General features: G+C 38.8%; 2 protein-coding genes across 3 annotated transcripts in view; one reads left to right on the top strand and one right to left on the bottom strand.

Moving 5' to 3' along the window:
* Window positions 1-7,157, bottom strand: part of LOC124713847 (cohesin subunit SA-1) — a 148,502-nt gene extending 141,345 nt beyond the window's left edge. For both annotated transcript variants that reach the window (XM_047242977.1, XM_047242978.1), the window contains exons 1-2: window positions 6,991-7,157; window positions 6,654-6,842 (exon numbers count right to left, since the gene is read on the bottom strand). In XM_047242977.1, the coding sequence (XP_047098933.1) occupies window positions 6,654-6,823 (170 nt within the window). In that variant the 5' untranslated portion in view covers window positions 6,824-6,842; window positions 6,991-7,157. The remainder of the gene's footprint in view (window positions 1-6,653; window positions 6,843-6,990) is intronic.
* Window positions 7,158-7,506: 349 nt separating this feature from the next.
* LOC124795724 (ankyrin repeat domain-containing protein 49-like) lies at window positions 7,507-8,913 on the top strand. The gene has a single exon (XM_047259810.1). It carries the CDS (start codon window positions 7,661-7,663, stop codon window positions 8,204-8,206), a length of 546 nt encoding a protein of 181 aa, XP_047115766.1. The 5' UTR covers window positions 7,507-7,660; the 3' UTR covers window positions 8,207-8,913.
* The last annotated feature ends 14,398 nt before the right edge of the window (window positions 8,914-23,311 follow it).

Raw genomic sequence — 23,311 nt, 5'->3', positions numbered from 1 at the left:
GCTAGGGCACTTTAGAGTTCCCACTCACTGTACGGTGCATGGTACGATTCAGGGTGGCACGTGTGAAATGAAAGACTCCGACGTTCCAACCGCTCTTTCAGAGAGCGCCAAGGCCAGTGCATAATTCGCAGAAGCAGAACTCTGAGCAAAATGCTCAGCTAAGCGGTTTGCAATTGTGTCGGAGTCAGTACAGACTGCTCCATTCAGTGAAAGCGCAGGTATGCTGACGGGGGTCCGATAGCCATAGAGTCGCCAGATCTTGGCCCAAACCTGCGATGGAGAGGTACGGAGGCCAATGGTGGAGACATACCTTTCCCAGTACTCCTGCTTGTGTTGGAAAATGAGGCGGCAGGAGCCGTTTAAAGGCAATGAGGTGTTCCAATGAGGGATGCCGCTTGTGAGGCTGGAGTGCCTGCCTGAGATCTTTAGTCACCTCAGCAATCTCAGGCGACCACCAAGGTACAGTCCTCCGCCGAGGGCACCCAGAAGAACAGGGAATAGCAGATTCTGCGGCAGTAACGATAGTGGTGGTGACCAACAGAACCACCACATCAATGGCGTCATTGGAAAGAGGCTCAATAGTGGCAATGGAGGTGAACAAGTCCCAGTCAGCCTTATTCATAGCGCAGCTGCAGGGGTGGCCAGAAGAGTGGCGCTGTGGCAGTGACAGGAAGATCGGAAAGTGGTCACTGATACACAAGTCGTTATGCACACTCCATTGTACAGATGGCTGAGTACTTGCCATGTGCCACACTGAAATGTGTGATGGCACCATTATTTACAAGGGGAAGGTCGAGCTGTGACAATACTTGCTCAACGATGCTGCCTCGCCTGTTGCCACTGATCCACCCCAAAGAGGGTTGCGGGCATTGATTTCGCCCAGTAACAGAAAAGGTGGAGGCAATTGGGCTACCAGCGCAGACAGGACATGCTCAGCAAGATGGTGGAAAAAACCACTTCAGTTCCACTGGAGGATGACCTTGTCCACGGCCGAGAAAGGCATGAAGGGACCGAGGGGGCAGATTATGCTGCTGGGTCACCTGCCGCCATCGATTGAGCACCTGTGCGAGTGACATCCATTGTGTCTGAGAGTCCGGCAAGATCTAGGTCCTCAGCGGACGCCAGAATCTCTACCTCGCCCACAGACGCAGAGCTGGTAGGTAGCGGTGGTGGTGCCAGCACAGTTTCCTTGGTCGTAGAGGTCATCTTTTTTTACTTTTCTCGCTGACCCTTAGGTTTCACTGGCTGGGAGAGCTTCACTGATTCAGTCTCTGGGATGGAGGAGGATCGCGAAGCCCTACAACCAGCCACATGGGAGCACTTATGCCACTGTCGGGTGTCATCCTTCCCATTTGTGGAAACCTGGGAAGGGAGGGACCCAAGGGACCCCTTGTAAGCGAGAGGAGACGAAGAAGTTGCTGTTTCTCCAGCTTAGAAGTGGGGACAAACGTCTCCAATGGGTGGGGGTGTTTCTCCCGAGGTAGGTGGCGCAGGAACAACAGGGTGGGTAGGGCCCCCCATGGGCAAGGCGGCATGTGGAGTTGTACGGCTCGGTGGTCCACCTGGAATTCACTGAACTGATGGCACTATCACAGTTGTCGTAGTGGTGGCATATGAGGATATCATATGCACAGAATGGAGTTGTTCATATTTCCTCTTAGCCTCAGTATACGTCAGTCGGTCCAGAGTTTTGTATTCCATGATTTTCCACTCTTTCTGTAAGATCCTGCAGTCTGGCGAGCAAGATGAATGATGCTCTCCGCAGTTGGCACAGATGGGAGGCGGGGCACATGGAGTATTGGGATGTGATGGGTGTCCGCAATCTCAACATGTGAGGCTGGAAGTACAGCGGGAAGACATAGCCGAACTTCCAGTGCTTAAAGCACTGCATCGGGGGAGGGATATAGGGCTTGACATCACAGCGGTAGGGTGGAGGCGCTTTCCCGGATCCATAAGTGTTGAGCCTCTGGTTTGGTTTAGATACATTGATGACATCTTTACCAATGGACTTATGGTGAGGCTGACCTGATAAAATTTCTAGAATCTCTGAATACCTTCTGCCTGTCCTCACCGAAGGCCAACTACACACTTCTGTCCACATCAAATCTACCAACAAACAACAGTTCTTACATTCTGACAGTTGCCATTCTTTCTATGAAAAATGTTCCCTCTCCCATACAGCCTTGGCATCTGAGGTAAATGTATTTGTTCACATGCAGACTCTTTACAGCAATACACCACCATTCTCACCTAAGCCTTCACTGCATGCAATTACACCACCAGGCTACTTAAAAAGTAGATTTCCTGGGCCATCACATCCAATCCAGAGACTGCTGACCCCTCCACAAAATAACATCGGAACACAGCATTGGTGACTCAGTATTATCCTGGTCTGGAATGTGTTAATCAGCTATTTCGACAGGGCCACAACTTCCTAAAAATCAAGCCCTAAAATGAGATCCATTCTGTCTGAAATTTTGCCCAGCACTCCTGGAATACCCTTCCGTCACCCTCCCAATCTCTGCAATATTCTTCTCTTCCTATGCTGAACTAAATACTTCTTGTTTGAAAGGTCTGGGAGCAACCTATTACTGAATAACTTAAAAAATTGCAGATGTTTGCAGCCTGAAACAAAAACTGTCAATGTCTCTAAAAGATAAACAACAAAAATTGTTTTAAATTTTTTTGAGCTCACTTAACATTAGATAATTCCCTAGCAAATATCAATTTTTTCTGGGATGGTCAAGGAACCAATTATTGTTTTCCTGGGTATGGAATGACTCAAGAGCTGGACTAGAGTGCACTCAGCTTTGTGAGGTGTGAGGAGTTAATTTAAAGAGAAGTACTGGTTTCAAGGTTTGGAAAGCTTACAGCAGTCACTATAGCCGTGTGTAAATAACAGTGCAAATAACAAGTGGTGATGTAGGAAGCAGAAACACTATAAATGCTCTATATCAGTGTTGTTACACTCTGCGAAGTGCACTCCAAACCTGTCTGGAGGAATTTAGTAAATCATCTACACAAACGAAAAATTTGGGTAAAACTGAAAGTTGCGATTCCATCTGCGTGCTTTGATCCACAATGTCACGACGCACACCCCAATTTTGAGCATATACAGTGTGGCAACCATATTACACCACAAACAAACATACATAACATGCACAATGTTTAATTTCAGCAACAGAACAATAATAATAGCCATTTTGCATCTGGGATGTAATACATCAACTAGTATGTATTTTGGTGAGTAGAACCCAAAATACCTTTCAAAATGTTCTAGCACATACCATTTTTGAGTTTTTAAGGGTTTTTTATTTTTTGTATTCAGTATTTCGCTTTTTGCTGTTGTTCTGCTTTGATGTTTAATTGTTTGTTTTTGATTTGCAGAGGAGAGCTAGAAGATCTACAAATCGTCAATAAATGGTTGGTGTGGTAATACAGTGGTGTGAAAGATCCTCAGTGAGTGTTTCCTGTGAAAGATAGAGCGAACTTTCTGTGTTTAAAACTTACACTAAGAAAAATTGATACTAGTAAACCTCGTTGCTGTCTAAACCACCCCGACAACTTTTGTTGTGTGTGTGTGTGTGGGAAATTCACTCCAAAATTCCAAAGAAAACCAATCACTGATTTGCTTAAGAAGGTATATAAATTGTATTTTGATTGTCCTGTTGGTGATCAAGATACAAATTTTGCACCCCATATTGCCTGCTTAATCTTTACTACATCCTTGACCAAGTGGTTGAAAGGAAAACACCGAGACATGCCATTTGCTGTTCCGATGGTGTGGTATGAGCCTAATGAGCATTATTCAGACTGTTGCGTCTGTCTTATAAGTATTTCAGGACATTCAAGCAAAACAAGACATAAAATAAAGTATCCAAATGTATCGTCAGTGCATTTGCCTGTACCCCATGATGAGGGATTGCCTGTTTCTGTTTGTAACTTGAAAGCCACGGAACCAGATACTATGTCAAGTGAATCAGAAAGTACTGAACATATAGAAGAACACTGCCCTCAATATCATGACACTTCGCCTCAGCTCTTTAATCAAAAGGAATTGAATGATTTGGTTCGAGATCTAAAACTTTCAAAAGAGCAAGCTGAACTCTTGGGGTCGAGACTGCAACAACGGAACCTTCTAGCGCCAGGTACAAAAATTTCCTGTTTCAGATCAAGAGGTGCTTCCTTTGCCCAATATTTCAATATGCAGAATTCAATGTGTGTATGCAGAGATGTCAGTAGTCTGATGATGCTAGGTGTACAACACAATTCACAGGAGTGGAGACTATTTATTGACTCCAGTCAAACTAGCTTGAAAGCAGTACTACTGCAGAATGGCAATGCATTTCCATCTGTACCTTTGACTTACACAGTACACATGAAAGAAACTTATGAAACCATGGCGTTGCTGCTAGAGGCAATCAAATTTAAGGAGCATGAATGGCACCTTTGCTGTGATTTAAAAGTTGTTGCATTCCTTACAGGTTTACAGGCTTGATTCACAAAACTCTGCTGCTTTTTTGTGCCTTTGGGACAGTGACAGCAAGAACCAGTATACAGTCAAGGAATGGCTTATAAAGAAGCCCTATGTTCCTGGAAACTTAAATGCGAACAATATCCCATAGGCTGATATTTTGTCTCCCCTTCATATTGAGTTGAGCCTTATCGAGAACTTTGTAAAAGCTCTGGATAAAGAATGCAAGGCCTTCAATCACTTAAAAGAAAAAGTTTCCCAAATTAAATGAGGCAAAGCTGAAAGAGGGCATATTTGTTGGACCACAAATAAGATAATTGCTGAAAGATCCAAACTTTGATACCAAACTCACAGGTATCCAATTAGCTGCTTGTTCTTCTTTTAAAGCAACTGTGAAGGGCTTTTTGGGTAACAGAAAAGACAGAAACTATGTTACCATTCTGAATGATCTGTTGGACAACTATAAGAACACATGGTGTAGGATGTCACTTAAAATTCACTGTTTACATTCTGACCTTGATTTATTCCCAGAAAATTTGGAAGCTGTAAGCGATGAGCATGGCGAACAATTTCACCACGACATTCTTACCACGGAACACCTTTACCAAGGCCACTGGGACCCTTCGATGATAGGTGACTACTGCTGGGGTCTTGTTAGGGAGGCTGATAATACAGCAAACAGAAGAAGAGCTCCATCATCGCATTTTTCAAAAACCAAAGATGATTAAAGGTGAAAATATCTTCTGAACTAATTTGGACTTTTTATTGGCATCATGTCCATATATACATACAAAATAATATTGATTTCAAACGTTCTAAATGTGTATTTTTGTTTGACTTAATTGTGTCAATTTTTGCTATTACCATTTTTTATTCTGCTGTGTATCTAGGAAATGTGAGGTCATAGAGAAAAACTGATTTTACCAGTGTATTCAGCGTCTCCAAAATTAAGTAAAGCCACCCATTTACAAACCAGGTGCAGAAAAAAGTTTAAATTTGGTAACTAGTGTAATAGGAGAACCACAAGATGTAGGTGGTTTTCAGTGAGGACAACCTGGATATGCAACTGCCATTCTAAAACAAACAGTAACCCAAACTCAAGCACATGAAATTCTCAACATTTAAAAAACCAAAAAATACAAAAACAAAACCACTTGTATCGTAAATTTTGCCAGACCTATAAACATTTTTTAAAAATATTTTTGAGTTCATCAAACATGAGGGAATTCATGCAATGAATATTGATTTTTTTTCTGAGATGGTCAAGCAACTGGTGCTGGACCACATGATGTGGCTCGAACTTCCCATTAAGGAACAATCCCTGATAGTAACAGAGATTGAACCTGTTTATCCAAGTAGTAATCAGACATGCTGACCATTAACTACGAAAGTAAACATCAGATATTACCTAAAGTGGAAAAGAAAACATTTATCTGTATGACACAGATGTCTAATTGCACACGGTATCCAGATTCTCCCTCGCAATACCCTTTCCTTTGAACTTTCTTTTGGTTCTTTGCACCCTTGATCTCACCTTTGGATGATTTTCCTGGCCTTGCTCACCTCCGAAATTTCGTTTTAACTTCCCTTCGGCAATTTTTCTTGCACTTAGTTTCCCATTAATTATAGGTCATTTATTTTATTTATTCACTTGTCTCTGAATTGCCTGCTACCCTATCGTCAGCTTCTTAAGTCTCAATTTTCATATTTACTAGCCATAAAAAATTCACTGATTACTAAACTCGATCTCATGGTAACGTAACTGGTCGTGCACAGGGAGGTTAACATTAGCACAGGGGTCAACAAGCTGCTTGATAATATGAAATGATTCTGAAGCAATATAATAAATTTTAAGACTGGATTAAAAGTGATGAAGTTGAGCAACTCCTAGGCCTTCATCATAAAATAAGTGTCATCAAATTCCTGAAATAAACGTTTCAGATTCATTATGCCCTCTGCAAATTTTATAGGCTAATTAACTTAGTGCTGCAGTAAAACATTTCATATTGTTATGTCATTTCATTGTATTGCACTTAAATCAAATGTAGGTTTACATCTCAGTCTTCTTTCCACGTACCAGACACTCCTCTCTTCATGGAGATTAACTAGTTACAATTAATGAAAATTAATAATATGTAACCTAATCAAAACAAGATCTATTTGTAAAACAAATGGTTACCCCGTGTGAAGAGGTGTAGATGGCTGATTACTGTACGGGGTGTACGGTGTATACGGTTCTTGGATTTCTGATCCACTTCCGTCCATCGGGGTCATGGGTGTCATCGGTGACTCGTATTCTGGCGGTGGAGGATCATCCATCCTTATACGCTTACCACCTCGTCTCTGCATTTTGGTCTATTTCACTTTCCTGAGAATACACAAATTAGAGCTTTCAATTGAAATTATAAATATTTTATAGAAAAACTCACTTACTTGTAACGAAAACGTTACTGCATTTATCGATTGACTGTAAGTTCTTCCATCTTTCTTTACCCTCTGTGCTGTCTGACGCTTACCTTTATACTTCTTTAAACAAAATGCGACCTCCAAGTTATTTTATGCGAAGTCTAACGTGTAAAAAATCTGAGTTGACTTCATGTACTTCTGGCCGTTATTCCCAAAATAAACAAAATACTTATTTACAACGCTTCTATGACGCAAGCTCTAACACTTCCCTCCACAGTTCAATCAATATTCAATACCAACGTTCTATACCAAAGATAACTGACTGCCCGACTCGAATGGAAAAAAAGGGCGGTACTGTAGCTCGAATCATGTCAAACACTATCATTGAAAGAAATTAAATAATAATAATAATTACTTTGGTCAGTTAAATGTTGTTTTTTTGCCATTTTAAGTAATATAATTATCATGATTATTACAGGAAGGTTTGTAATTATACAACATATCCGATAAAAAATTGAATTCGATTAACAAGTAAACAAACTGATATTGTTTACTAATGAAAATCAAATGTATTACGCAAAGAACACCCATAAAATCTTTGATTTAACTTTTCATAATTGAAAGTGATGAACTTGTAGACGCGAAGATCGATATGCAAAATACGACCAACAAACAATTGTGAACTGCCTAAAAACAAAAGACAGAAGTGGCGCTGTTTGTAGTGTATTTTGATAATTGATAGTTTGAGAAGTACGTAATGTGAAAGGTAGCGTCAATAATATGGAACAGTTTTATGTAAGTGGGTGGGATGACGATGACAGGAATGTAGAAGAAGATGGGGGTGAGATACATTTGGCAGCAGAGAGGGGAGACGTTGAATCTGTTGAGGAGCTACTAAAAGGCGATCCAGATCTTGTAAACGCTCGCGATAAAGATGGATATACGCCTTTACATCGAGCTTGTTACGGTGACCACGTGAAGACCGCTGAAATACTTCTAAGAGCTGGTGCTGATATAGAGGCAGGTACATTGGATGGCTGGCGTCCTCTACATTCGGCCTGTCGCTGGAACAATGCACGCATAGTTGCTTTACTTCTTGCTCATGGCGCATGTGTAAACGCACCAAGTGAGGGTTCACAAACCCCTCTGCACTTAGCTGCATCTCATAGTCATAGTTTGGAAACACTACAGCTGTTGCTAATGCATCCCAGTGTCAGACCGGAGCTGAAGAACAGTGTGGAAGAAACAGCTGAAGATATTGCAGTTCGAGGAGGACCTCTCGGCTATCTGTTCGAAGTGACTGAAGATTGTGTGAATAAAATATGATTGCTTTTAATTATGTACAAATACTATAACTACTATGTGATATATGCGTGATTTTGAAGAGCATTCGAGTCGGAAATTGCTGTAGGCTCCCAGATGACAAAGTTATAGGAATTTGTTGCAACTGGTAATAGCAGTACGTGAAAATTTACGTAAAAGCTTCTCACTTAAGAAAGGAACAATTAACCTAGAACAAAAATAATTAGTTTGATAATCTGTTTTCTGCCATTGATACTTTGTTTATTTGTGTACAGGATATTAATGTTACTAAAATAAATATTTGTTATGATCTCCTCAATATTAAAGAATTTTTAATATATATTGTGTAGATGCCCTATACATAAACAATGCAAAATGCAAGGACATATATACCATTTCATGAACAGTGATGTTTTACCAATGAAGGCAACATGGTCCTAAAGGTATGCAGCAAGGTTGTCTTAATTTTGCTTGCAGGTATATATACATTTTGATTGCGTATGTCACATTTTACAATAAGTGGGATGCTGCAGCATGTTAAGAAATGTACAACTTGTGTCAAATATTTGAAGTTACATAAACATGCTGCTCTTTTGGAAAAAAAAGTGAACCCCTCTGTTTCTGTAACGTCTTTTTATTTATAAAAATGTAGTAGCAGACTGATTCCATAGTCATGGGTGTGACACTTGAACTCTATAAATGAACTGTATAATAATTTTAAATTGTCCCATATTAAATATTCCTTTCAATATAAATCATTTAAAAGGAAATTGATTAGACCTACATTACTAAATATGGATATAATTTTCCTTTTGTAATTGATGGAAACCTATATTATTAACCAAAAATTGTATGGCACGGACAAAATTCAGACACGCAATGTAGCACATTGCCCATTACAGGGAAAATCTGTGAATTGAATGATTATATGTAAACAAATTAATAACTGTACAATACTGAAAACTTACTGCATTAGCCATGAAAATATCAGAAAGAAACTTGCATTATTTTCAAAGTAATAATATAATTTCTGTTAAAATTACCAAATATGCAGCAACCAGTCGCAAAATCGTGTTTTATTTATTCACTTTTGCAAATCTATTTCAACTGATGTACAGCCATCATCGGTGCTTTCAACCAATATGTGCCCTGAGTAATCAGTTTCAATTGATTTGCAAAAGTGAATAAATAAAACATGAATTTGTGACTGGTTGCTGCATATTTGGTAATTTTATGGTTTACGGTCGCTACACGATGTGGAATTACATGTACAATCTCTCAATATTTCTGAGAAGTAGGGGGTGATAATGGATTTATTACATTTTTTGCAGTACAAACAAATCACATTGCGTAATGGAAGTGGTGTTGGTGTTAAATCAATTTTAAAAATGCAGTTCTTTAATAGAGGCTAACAGACAGCTCATCTTCAACTGAAACACTCTCTTAGCTTAACATGATACTCAGTATGGAGAATGAAGCATTGTCATGTTCAAATAAATAAAGGTATGAATAATCAACTAACTATCTAAAGAAATATACCCAGAAATACATACTGAAATAGTTTCACAAAAGTAATAAAAAAACTCAATTTCATTTCATTTTAATCACGGAAGGATTCAAAATTTTAACAACATTCTTTTGTAATGAAACAATTGAAATGTCATTTTCATTAGCACAAATGAGTTTGTTTTCTTTATCACGTGGTTTTAAAAACATAACCATGATTTCATTGGCCACACACAATGATTGGCAAACAGAACAAAATTCTGTCCATTTCCACTCTCAGTCTGTAGCTTGAAGATCAAAAAGGTTCCAGCATTAATTTCCTTGGTTGGATTTATGGTTGCCTGTACTTCATTTTCTGATGTTGCTTGGTTATCTTGAACATTAGACTCTTCGGAATCTGAATAAATATCAGAACATTTCAGCTGTTTCTTGGATTTAGTGATTTCCTGAAAGATTTCATGTCTTGTCATTTCAATGCCAGATGTTTCCGCAGCTAAAATATGGCGACTGTCATATAGTTTCTAAAATAATGGTTAGAATGCGCTTTAGGAATATGAATGACATCTTCCCAAAGCCTTGACTGTCGTTCCTTTGTCTTGTCTACATCCCTGCTTGAATTGAAGAGAACGTGAACTTCATTCAATTTACCATTCGCATAATCTGAAAATTCCTTTGCATTATTCACCACCACCGTCCGACTTCTGATTCCTCTCCAAACAGTTATCTTCACTGTTCCCCCAATCCTATCAGCAGCCTCTTTGCTGTGTGCGCAGCAAAGGAGTTCTGCTCAATTTCAACTCCCAAACAGGATTTAGTGCAGCAGGACAATGTAAATTTATTTTTAAACTGTGCAGTGCAGTTGTCCGAAAACATATGAACTTTTTGTAAATTTTGATTCTGCTGTTTTAGATGCAATATAATTTTTTCAAGAAAGCAATAAACTGCAAATGTGTCATGTGAAAGATAGTCATCTGCAATTGCATAAGAAAAAACATTCTTTAGACTATCCCATACACAGCACATAAATAATGTTACTTGTTTGTGACTCCAATGTGCATCCTGACTTTCATCTTGTGACATTACAGAGAAGTTCTCGGCAAAGTCAACTTGCTTGGCAACATCATTCTTTGTAAGGTCTTTCTCACAAGATTCAAAATATTTGGTTTGTTTTTCTATTATCCAGAAATGCCTTTTAAATGTTGACATTGGTCCTCTAACTCTTCAGTGGCTGCTTTCAGTGTTGATGTATTTTCCACCAACTTTGGCACTTCATCATAGTCCTTCCACTGCTTCTAGGACAGAATTTTATCTTGCTTTTCATCAGTCAACCACAATGACAGGTCATGTTTGCACTTTCTGCATTTTTGTGTCATACAATTCTCATTTTCTACATCACAAGTAACTTTCTGAAGTAAATCTTTAGTAGAAATAGGAAAATCTGGAACCACATGTGAAATGCTTTCAGCTATAAATGTAAAATTTGCACGGTATTTGCATACACACACATTATGAGGTGTGTTTCTGAAACTGGTAGTACATTACTTGGCCTAAGTTCACAAAATGTTGGTTTTCTTAATGGAGTATCAGGGTTTGAATTCTTAAATTTCTCATAGGCCTCACCAACAGTCATAATCATATACTGCTTCTGAACATGTTCTCATTTTCCACTTCTGCGGTCTTTAACAGATTTTACACCATGAATACCAGGAGTAGCTCAACTAACATCATCTCAACAAAAATACTCAAGTACTTTATTTCTTGTTTCAGTTGGCAAACTTCTTGAACCTGTTGAGGATATCTTAACATTTTTTTTAATGTCAGCAAAATCCAGTTTCTTAAGCAGTTTCCTGACAACAGCAGTCCATTTCCTTGGACTGTTTGGAAGAGATTTTTTTGCCTTATGTACAGCTTTGCCTAATGTCTGGGAACATTTGTAAGATCCTAATTCAGTGGTATGGTTTGTTTCTGCCATATTTTTACGTTTCCTTTCTCTACACAACCTTCGTCTAGTTTTATCATTCCCTCTCTTTTTTAGTAGACTGCATTGGTTCGTTAGCAGGGCTCTCTGTTCTTCATTCTTCTCATTTTGTTCCTTTCTCTCTCCTTTTTTAAGTGTTATTTATGTTTCAGTGGATCTTCCTTCATTTTATCCCGCAGCTTTCTCATTCTTTCTGTTGAAGAAGTCATTATCTGGGAATGCAAGATACAGTATTACATTTATTTTAATGTCAGTACACCTGTATTTATTTGAAATCTCACCAGTATAAGACTTCACATGAACAGAAACAGCTTGTTTTAAATTTTATATACTGGTATTTCATTACGCTGGAATATCTTTAAAAATGTGTGCATATTGTCACACCCGTGACAACATTCCTGGACAAAATACAGTTATTTCCAAAACTTAAAAGGTTTAGGAGCTAATATATTTTCTTAACCTCACATTCCTAGAACATTAAAAATTTTGAAGTATTTGTTCAAACAAGAAGCAAACTTTATCTTCTTTTTTGTCACAGGTGTGACAGTAATTCCTGTCACTTTCAAAAAGAGAGAAAAATTCAAAAGAAAGCTTACCAGAAAAAAAAAATATTCAGTGCAGGATATAAAGGAAACCTACTGTGAAACAGTAAGGTGCTTATTGTTGCTTCACCTGTTTCACAGGCAGCATATCAGTTCAGCCAATATGATGAAGTTTTTTGGTGTTTATGGAGTATAGTCAACTACAATCTTTGGGGTGACAATTCATGACTAAATAACTTGAATACAATAAAAATGAGTTTCAAATCATTAAATCTGATATTTTGTTAGTTTATTACTATGCCTAAATCTTTACTGTACTGATTTTCAAAAAATGTCAACTTGGCTTATTCCATTTAGAATGAGCCAGCGGTGGTGCTATGAGAAGCAGAAGATGTGATAATTCTTATGCTTATTTCACACAGTTTGGGCTACATTATATTACTTAATATAAGGTAGAGTGTGATTTTACATTTGTTCATTTGTGTAATCAGTGGGAGCAACATAAATCTTTCTCTCCAGTATCACTACTGAATGAGATGTCTGACATTTCTGAATACTCGTTCTTTTTTATTCCGTTATTTCAGTGTGTGTGTTCATTATTATTTCAAATTGGTTCACACATTTCAGCATGTTATGCCTTTAGAAGCATCTATCATTGTGCTAACTTAAAGACAAGTGTGTTGGCTTATTTAATAGATTTTCACTCCATATTGTTATATGGAATTATCTTTTGGGGCCGTGTACCTAAGTAAATAAATTTACCATAAGTGAGGAGTAAGAATATTGAATAAAGTAGGTAACTGTAAGCCTACACTCATTTCCCAATACATTTACTCCTTGTTGGTTTATGTTGCCGACTATCAAGATCATTTTCAGCTGAACTGTAATATAAACATTCACAATACAAGACACAAATATGTAGACTTCTCTACGGTTTAGAATGGAGTTATGTGCTTGGTGGGAAGATATTCTACAAGCTCCCATGTAATTTAAAGTAAGAAATTGGGAAACCTTGGCAATTCAAAAGAAAATTAAGTGTACCACATTAGCCACTCTCTACGAATACCAGGATTAAGCATTTCTGTTAGCTGCATGGAGTACAGCATTGTTTGTTGTAAAGCTGCATGACAGGTGATAACGTACTGTAAAGAAGGCTTGGTATTTACAGATGTAGGAATTATTATCTTTAAAAAATTGTGACCTACTACTAATAGCAGATAAACAACACTACATTGTAAGACTGAGGAGGCAGCAGCCATTTTCAAAGTACCAACTTTCTTACCAATTTATTTGACACATTTTAGGTATATCAATCAGAATAGTTAGATTACTGTTACCACAGTGTAGAGATTGTTACTATGATGTATTTGTCTTTTGTTGATTTATGCCATGTCTCAGTCCACATCCATGAATGTTCTCCTTTCCGATGACATCGAAGGAAAGTGCTGAATGAATGAAAGGACCAACATTCACTGACTTGGTGTTTTGGAAGTCCAAAATATGTTCAATTAACAAATATTAGGCTAACTAAATTTCTTTGTGGAGCTTGCCATGTTTTAATGTACCGTAAACTGCCTGGCTTACTTTGGCCCAATTTTTGCTTGTCTTTTTATATGTGGCAAGAAAACAAACTACAGTGACAGAGAAAATTTCAAATCCATTTTTCTATTATTGTCGGACTTGTACAATCAGTTATGTAAGTTATGTTGGCACAAAGTAAACTCGATAAATATATCAAGAGTAGTCATTCGTGAGCATGAGGAACAAATAAAACACTAAATTTGGAAGGTGAGAACGGGGGATTTTGAATTTTATTCAGAAAGTGGCGCAGTATATATACTAGTGCTGTATATTTCATCGATCGACTAATTGGTTATCAGGATACACATTGCACTGTTGTAACAGTTTACAAAGAAAATATATGTGTCATATGTTAAAAACACTGTGCAGTGTGGAGCCTTATTAACAAATTACTGAAGCTCAGGTGCTGGGAAACAGCTGCTCTTTGTTATTCAGGTTGGACTGATAATTCCTATCAAATCCTATCGAGGAAAAAATTGTTTATCTTTTTATTCTGGCCATTTGCAGTAGGACTTCAGCACCATTACCAATCGCCTGAGTCCCAATTCCAGGTTGTTGTTCTTTGTCATATAAAACTGTAGTATATTGCCCAACTGCGGATTATTTTTCAATATTTTGTGGTTCTGGAGATCATCTTGCACATCAAAGGAACTTCCAGAATCAACAGTAGATAATAGCACCACTTCATCTTGATTTTTGGGCTACTTTGGAGTAGGCTTAAGTAGCCCATATTTTGCAAAAACATGCACCATTTTATAAAACTGTTACATATATTACCTAAATTAAATTTACACAAATCAGTCTCTCACCTTATTATCTAATACTGACAGAATGCAAAATTACACTCACTATATTTTAGCTTAACTGATGTGAACCCTCCAGGCAGAAGTTATTGGGATGTAATAGCTGTTAAGATATTTATGATCAAAATTGAGTCCAGTATTAGTGACTCCATGCCAATGATGTAATTTTAGCGGAGAAAAAATTTAAAACTTTTTTCCAACCAGTGGACCAAAGTTATCTAAAAAGCACCAAAATAACCCCAGCTTTACAGTAGTCAGATTCTTACGACAAATATACTATGTCTCCACACTACATGCTTCTGGTTACTTAACCTTATTCCAGTCCCTCTTCTCATCTCTTAATTCGGTTGTGTTGTAGTTTTCAGTCTGGTTTGATGCAGTTCTCCATGCTAGTCTATCCTGTGCAAGTGTCCTCATCTCTGCAGCACTTCTCTCCCTTATTTGATTCAGTACTTCATTAGTTTTTTGATTTATTTATGTGATCTTCAGCATTATTCTACAGTGCCACATTTCAAAACCTTATATTCTATTCTTGTCTTCATTGCAAGGTGACACTACAGGGACAAATACTTGCAGAAAACAGTTTATAACATTTAAATTTGTAAATGATAAATAATTGAAACTCTCAGCTGCCAATAGGTGATATTGATATACCTTGGTGGGGACAGTTGAAAATTCCTGGCAGGGTCAGGGATTTTCTCTGCCTCGTAATGACTGGGTGTTGTGTGATGTCCTTAGGTCAGTTAGGTTTAAGTAGTTCTAAGTTCTAGGGGACTGATGACTATAGATGTTAAGTCCCATAGCGCTCAGAGCCATTTGAACCAATTTTGACAGTTGAAAATGTGTGCCCAGACTGGGACTCGAACCCGGGATCTCCTGCTTACATGGCAGACACTCTATCCATCTGAGCCACCAAGGACACAGATGAATAGTGTGACTGCAGGGACTTACCCCTTGCACGCTTCCCATGAGAACCACATTCCCAACTGTCCACAATCTACATATGTAATGTTCCTAATAGATATCTACCCATCCACTCATTACTCGCACCAGCTAAGGTGATGATTACCGTAAGAGTTTGGGCAATCTGTGCGCATTCGCACAGACAAAGGTCAATGGCTAGATTGCCATGTAAGCAGGAGATCCCGGGTTCGAGTCCCGGTCGGGGCACACATTTTCAGCTGTCCCCCATCGAGGTATATCAACAACACCTGTCAGCAGCTGAGGGTTTCAATTAATTATCATTTATTCTAGAGAAGCTCCACGGCCATCAGTGGTATCTGTTCTTTCGGGAACAGTTACTATCTTCATATATACTTATATTTGTGTTTGATGTTAAAACATTTCTCTTTTTCAGAAACCTATTTCTTGCTATTGCTGTCTGCATTTTATATTCCTCCCCACTTCAGTCATCATCAGTTATCTAGCTCCCAAAGTAGAAAAGTTTCGTCAACTATTTCAGTGTCCTTTTCTAATCTGATTCCTATGGCATCAACTTATTTAATTCAACTACATTCCACTACCCTTTCTTTACTTTAGTCGGCGGTCATCCTCTAACCATTTTCAAAACACTATCCATTCCATTCAACTGCTCTCCCAAGTCTTTTGTCATCTCTGAGAGGTGTACAATGTTACTAGCAAGCCTCAATGTTCTTATTAATTCTCCCTGAATGCAATTCCCTTTCCAATTTTTTTTCTTTTTTTCCCCTTCATTACTTACTAAATATGGAGATGGAATGACATTAGAGATCAACTGGGGTTCGCTTTTCCACCTCTCTGCTTTGACGTGTGACCTAACCGTGCATCATGGTGGCATTGTGTATGTGAAATGGATCATGATCCAGTGGCACTTTTGGTGTGGAATGTTCATGTTCCTGAATTGTTTGTGAGTACTGTTAGCAATTTGCTTGACTTCTTGAGTGCTGTTTGTGAGAATAATATGGAAAGAATTTGTGACAGTTTGTTAGTGAGTTCTTTTGATGTTGCCAGTTATGAACAATAGATCCATTTTAAGGTTTTGGAATTTTCAGTTTGTTGCGGTGTTTGTGGTTGCAAATTTAGTTTTATATTTTATTTTTTGTTAGTTATGAGTGGGACAATGAACTTTTGAGTAGGTCTCTGCATGCTACAATGGGGGAAGATAACCACAATTAAACTCCTAAAGTTACGGGTACTTTGGTTAATTGTCGATTATGTGAAATGTTGTGTTTGTGGACAAGGTATGAAACTGCCCAAAATTGCTGAACCTTGGACGAGGGAGGTTGGGACAATGTATAGTGTGAGAACATTTGGCGTTATATCCAGAGGAGTATCTTGTTTGAGAAGTTCATGCTGGCCTTTCGAGAGATTGTGTTGTTAACATATTTTTGTCATCACCAAATTTGTGTGCTGGTTGACTTGGATATTAAATATGTTTTTAGGGTTTTATTATTTTTTAAATTGTAGTTGGTATGTGTGATCAGGAGCATACTTACATTTTCCTTGTAGATCAAAATTGGTATTGCTACAACTTTTTTTGTGAAATTTTGGGTTGTGTTGTTAGTTGTTGATTACATTGCATTATGATTGGTAGATATTGTGGAATTTGTTTTACCTATGTTGTTGACATTAGGTTTTTGAAATTAGTTACATGTCTGAGTTTAGATTTTGTGGTACTCCGGTTTTTGTTTTACCTTTATAGATCCAGTGAAGTTTTTGATGTCAGATTTCTCAAGTTATGTGTGGGTTTGTTTGTCTCATGGATTTCATTTGAGCTACATGGGTCAAGTGAAATTCCAGCATCAGATTTTGGAGCTGTTTGTGGGATTATAGTATCACGGATTTCATTTGAGCTATATAGGACAAATAAAATTTCCAGCTATGTGTATGTTTGTGGTATCATTTTGTGGTACTCTTTTTTGGTACATGTGTGAAATTAAATTTCTGATATCAGCTTTTTTTTCAAGTTTTAGTGCTTTTGCTGATTGCTGAGGTATTTGTTTGCTTGCTTTTTGTCTTGCTATTTGCTTTGGTATGACTGGCAATGGCAAGGAAAGCGTTTCTGAAGAAGAGAAATTTGTTAACATCGAGTATTGATTTAAGTGTCAGGAAGCCGTTTCTGTATTTGTATGGAGTGTAGCCATGTATGGAAGTGAAACATGGACGATAAATAGTTTAGACAAGAAGAGAATAGAAGCTTTCGAAATGTGGTGCTACAGAAGAATACTGAAGATCAGATGGGTAGATCACATAACTAATGAGGAGGTATTGAATAGAATTGGGGAGAAGAGGAGTTTGTGGCACAACTTGACTAGAAGAAGGGATCAGTTGGTAGGACATGTTCTGAGGCATCAAGGGATCGCCAATTTAGTACTGGAGGGCAGTGTGGAGGGTAAAAATCGTAGAGGGAGACCAAGAGATAATACACTAAGCAGATTCAGAAGGATGTAGGCTGCAGTAGGTACTGGGGGATGAAGAGGCTTGCACAGGATAGAGTAGCATGGAGAGCTGCATCAAACCAGTCGCAGGACTGAAGACCACAACAACAACAACAAGACTTCTTTATTAGGATTGTTGTATATTGATTTTGTCCTCACCAAAAATCCTCTAATTCCAGTAGCTGTCCTGTTAGTTTCATGTTATTTCTGCAATTAAATATTTTTCATGTTATTTGTGTGTGTTTGTGTTTGTAATGAGTGATGTCATGGTCACCATGATGTATAAGCTTGAAATAGGGGTGTCTGCCATTTTCACAGCATCATGGGTAAAAGCCACCAGGTGTTGCCACAATCTTTGATTGTCCCTGATGGACATGGACTACAATTCTGCCTAATAACTGCAGTCTGGTTTCTATAAAAGTTGAAAGTAACCTTTCACTCCCTGTGGTTTATCCCAGATACCTTCAGAGTTTTAAGATTCTGTTGAAGTCAACACTGTCAAAAGCTTTCACTAAATCTGTAAATACTATATTTCTAGGTTCACCATTACTGTTTTTACGAGGGCTATCCAGAAAGTAAGAGATGTTTTTGCCTATCGTGGTGGTGAGCAGGGCTACAGCCACCATCTTGGTGCCAATAATGTTCCTACACGCAGTACACTCTTGACAGTGGTAGTGTCTGTGTTTCTGCTACTTTGCTTTCTGTGATATGTTAAAATGTGTGCTGCAGTAGAAAATCCCCCTCTTGTGAGGTGCACTCTGTGGTTAGTTTTCTGCTTGCAAAAAAACTGCAAAGGAATTGAAATTTATTGTGCCCTTTTTGATGTGTATGGAAAAGTAATAATGAGTGAAACGTGAGCGAGGCAGTGGTGCATTGATTTTAAAAATGCCCATACCACTCATCATGATGAGTACCACATTGATAGGCCTAACTCTGTGACTGACAAACTGGTGATGAAAATTAATGACAAAATTCGTGAAAATTGTCATTTCACAATTATGGAACTTTTGCAACATTTTCCTCAGATCTCACAGAGTTTTGCGCATGAAATTAGGGTGGAAAAGCTTGGCTCCTTCAGATTTTTTGTTAGGTGGATTTCCAAAATCCTAATGGAAGATCACAAAAAACAGAGACTGGCTGCAGCACTGACTTTCCTCAAAGATGTGAGAAACATGGTACCAAAGTTATTAGTTGTATCATAATTGGTATGAGACCTGGGTGAAACATGTCAGTTGGTAAACTAAAAGTCAGTAGATGGAATGGAGACACAGAAATTCTCCCAGGAAACCAAGGAAGTGTTTGTAAATGCAGTCAGCAAGAATGATCATGGCTATTGTGTTTTTTGGCTCTAAGGAAGTGATTTTCTTGGATTTCCTTGAATGTGGCACAACAGTTAATCCACAAAGATATTGTCAGACACTGACAAAGTTAAGATGTGTGATGCAAAACGAGCACTTAGGAAAACTTAGTGCAAAGGGTTTGTTTTTTCATGATAACGGATGTCTACATATCGCCAATCGCACCCGGGAACTCTTGCGGGATTTTGGATGGGAGGTGTTTGCTCGTTCCCTGTTTGGCACTGAGCAACTATCAGCTCTTCCCAGCAATGAAGACGTGGCTTGCTACACTAGGAAGTTCTGGTCTTACGTTAAATCAGTAAGTGGCTCGAAACAGCATATCCAGACACTCCGGGATGCTGACCGCACTGCAGTTCCTTCTCTAAATCGTCGCACAAACGAAAAAATGGCTGACATCGAAATAAGTGTCCAAGGAATAGAAAAGCAACTGGAATCACTCAACAGAGGAAAGTCCACTGGACCTGACGGGATACCAATTCGATTCTACACAGATTACGCGAATGAACTTGCCCCCCTTCTAACAGCCGTGTACCGCAAGTCTCTAGAGGAACGGAAGGTTCCAAATGATTGGAAAAGAGCACAGGTAGCCCCAGTCTTCAAGAAGGGTCGTCGAGCAGATGCGCAAAACTATAGACCTATATCTCTGACGTCGATCTGTTGTAGAATTTTAGAACATGTTTTTTGCTCGAGTATCATGTCGGTTTTGGAAACCCAGAATCTACTATGTAGGAATCAACATGGATTCCGGAAACAGCGATTGTGTGAGACCCAACTCGCTTTATTTGTTCATGAGACCCAGAAAATTTTAGATACAGGCTCCCAGGTAGATGCTATTTTTCTTGACTTCCGGAAGGCGTTCGATACAGTTCCGCACTGTTGCCTGATAAACAAAGTAAGAGCCTACGGAATATCAGACCAGCTGTGTGGCTGGATTGAAGAGTTTTTAGCAAACAGAACACAGCATGTTGTTATCAATGGAGAGACGTCTACAGACGTTAAAGTAACCTCTGGCGTGCCACAGGGGAGTGTTATGGGACCATTGCCTTTCACAATATATATAAATGACCTAGTAGATAGTGTCAGAAGTTCCATGCGGCTTTTCGCGCATGATGCTGTAGTATGCAGAGAAGTTGCAGCATTAGAAAATTGTAGCGAAATGCAGGAAGATCTGCAGTTGATAGGCACTTGGTGCAGGGAGTGGCAACTGACCCTTAACATAGACAAATGTAATGTATTGCGAATACATAGAAAGAAGGATCCTTTATTGTATGATTATATGATAGTGGAACAAACACTGGTAGCAGTTACTTCTGTAAAATATCTGGGAGTATGCGTGCGGAACGATTTGAAGTGGAATGATCATATAAAATTAATTGTTGGTAAACCAGGTACCAGGTTGAGATTCATTGGGAGAGTCCTTAGAAAGTGTAGTCCATCAACAAAGGAGGTGGCTTACAAAACACTCATTCGACCTATACTTGAGTGTTGCTCATCAGTGTGGGATCTGTACCAGATCGGGTTGACGGAGGAGATAGAGATGATCCAAAGAAGAGCGGCGCGTTTCGTCACAGGGTTATTTGGTAACCGTGATAGCGTTACGGAGATGTTTAACAAACTCAAGTGGCAGACTCTGCAAGAGAAGCGCTCGGCATTGCAGTGTAGCTTGCTCGCCAGGTTTCGAGAGGGTGCGTTTCTGGATGAGGTGTCGAATATATTGCTTCCCCCTACTTATACCTCCCGAGGAGATCACGAATGTAAAATTAGAGAGATTAGAGCGCGCACGGAGGCTTTCAAACAGTCGTTCTTCCCGGCGAACCATACGCGACTGGAACAGGAAAGGGAGGTAATGACAGTGGCACATAAAGTGCACTCCGCCACACACCGTTGGGTGGCTTGCGGAGTATAAATGTAGATGTAGATGTACACAAGACTTTGGTATTGATGCCTAACTGCATGCCAGTATAAATTGGTGGTTGCAATTGCTGGCAGCAGATTTCTATAGAGACGGCATTCAAAAACTTGCACCACAGTATGATAAGTGCCTCAATCTGAATGGTGATAATGTAGGAAAATAGCTTGAGAATTTACCTTTACAATCTATATAATAAAATTTGGTTTTCCCATATTGTTAATTTTCTGTTTCAACACTTCTGTTACTTTCTGGATAGCCCTTTTATATACGAATACCAGACCTCATGGCACTGTAGTACAACAAACTGAAAAAAAATGGATGGGCCTTGAATAGATCTTTAATATGCTGTCTCACTGATATTGCTTGTTACCAAACTATTAATTCCAACCTAACCAAGACATCAGGCTACGTTACATTTGAATCTGTCAGCACAACCAGATTGTTTGCTTTCACATTCGTTGGCTTTACCAACTCACAACCAAACTCTTGCTTCCACCTAACCTAGATCTTGACCTAGGGCTATGCTACAGATCCGTCAGTAAAAACAACCAGGTTTTTGGTGGCAATTCATGGTGGTCCTTTGGGTCCCAGCCTAACCGCATCCTCAGAAATCATGAAATATTTAGAGAACAATAGCCTAACCACACTCCTGGAAATCACAACCTACTTGTAGAACAATAGCCAAATATTTGTGGCAATGAAGAATATAACGGTCACTGTTTTGCTTCCAGCAATTTATGTTGTGCTGCTACGTCCAAGCCCAACCATATTCTTGGAAATTGCTATACATAACCACAACAAATTTGGAAAAAACAGCCAAATATTTCTCACAAACAAGAATAGGTATGTCATTGTTTCACTTGCAGCAGTTTAGGTTATGCTCTTACATCCCAGCCTGACCATATCCCTGAAAGAAAAAGCAATCCGTATTTGTGACAACCAAAATTATATAAGAGCACATAGCTCTGCTTATTTCTATACTATATGTATATAATGTGTGCATGTGACAAAATAGTCATGTTGCAATTGGCTGACTATCTTGTATGTGTTATGCTCACTGTACTTGGATAACTACGAGGGCTATCCACAAAGTACATTACGTTTTGGAATTAAAAATAAATAAGGTATTGGAATTTTTTTTTATTATATACAGATGAAAGCCACACTTAAATACTACTTTTCTACATAGTTGCCATTTAAATTAAGGCACTTATCGTAGTGATGGATGAGCTTGGAAATTCCTTCGTCGTAAAATTCAGCCGCCTGCGCCTTCAACCACGTGGTTACCTCTTCTTGAAGCTGTGCGTCATCATCAAAACGTTGCATAGCCAACCACTTCTTCACTGCTGGGAATAAGTGGAAGTCGCTCGGTGCCAAGTCGGGACTGTACGGCGGATGAGGAAACAACTCCCACTTAAAAGATTCGAGAACTTCACGAGTGGCATTTGCCGTGTGGGCCCGGGCGTTGTAGTGAATCAGCAAGATCTTTGAGCCCAACTTTCCCCTGCGCTTGTTTTGTATTGCTCTTCTGAGGTTGTGCAGAGTTTGGCAATACCTTTGAGAGTTTATTGTAGTGCCTCTTTCCAGGAAATCCACAAAAATCACACCTTTTCTGTCCCAAAAGAGGTAACCACATGGTTTAAGGCGCAGGCGGCCGAATTTTACGACGAAGGAATTTCCAAGCTCGTCCATCGCTACGATAAGTGCCTTAATTTAAATGGCAACTATGTAGAAAAGTAGTATTTAAGTGTGGCTTTCATCTGTATATAATAAAAAAAAAATTCCAATACTTTATTTATTTTTAATTCCAAAACGTAATGTACTTTGTGGATAGCCCTCAAAGATCATGGATACTGTGCTTGCTGCGATTGGCTGACAGTAATAAGTTGTAAGGGCATCAATGCTGTGATGTTCATGTGTGTCTAAAATCCAAGCTGAACTTTGCTGAGGTTCACTTCTGCTAGTTTCTCTATTCTTCCGTAAGTAAGTTGTGTTAGTATTTTGCAACCACAACTCACAAAAGTGATGACTCA

Source organism: Schistocerca piceifrons, chromosome 1, assembly GCF_021461385.2.
Source record: "Schistocerca piceifrons isolate TAMUIC-IGC-003096 chromosome 1, iqSchPice1.1, whole genome shotgun sequence".
NCBI classification, from domain to species: Eukaryota; Metazoa; Arthropoda; class Insecta; order Orthoptera; family Acrididae; genus Schistocerca; species Schistocerca piceifrons.
The sequence above is the reverse complement of the archived record's forward strand: the minus strand, read 5'-3'. Positions and strand labels throughout refer to the sequence as shown.

What these genes read in the sequence shown, in the direction of transcription:
- LOC124795724 (XM_047259810.1), top strand. Translation starts at nt 7,661, where the DNA reads ATGGAACAGTTTTATGTAAGTGGGTGGGATGACGATGACAGGAATGTA.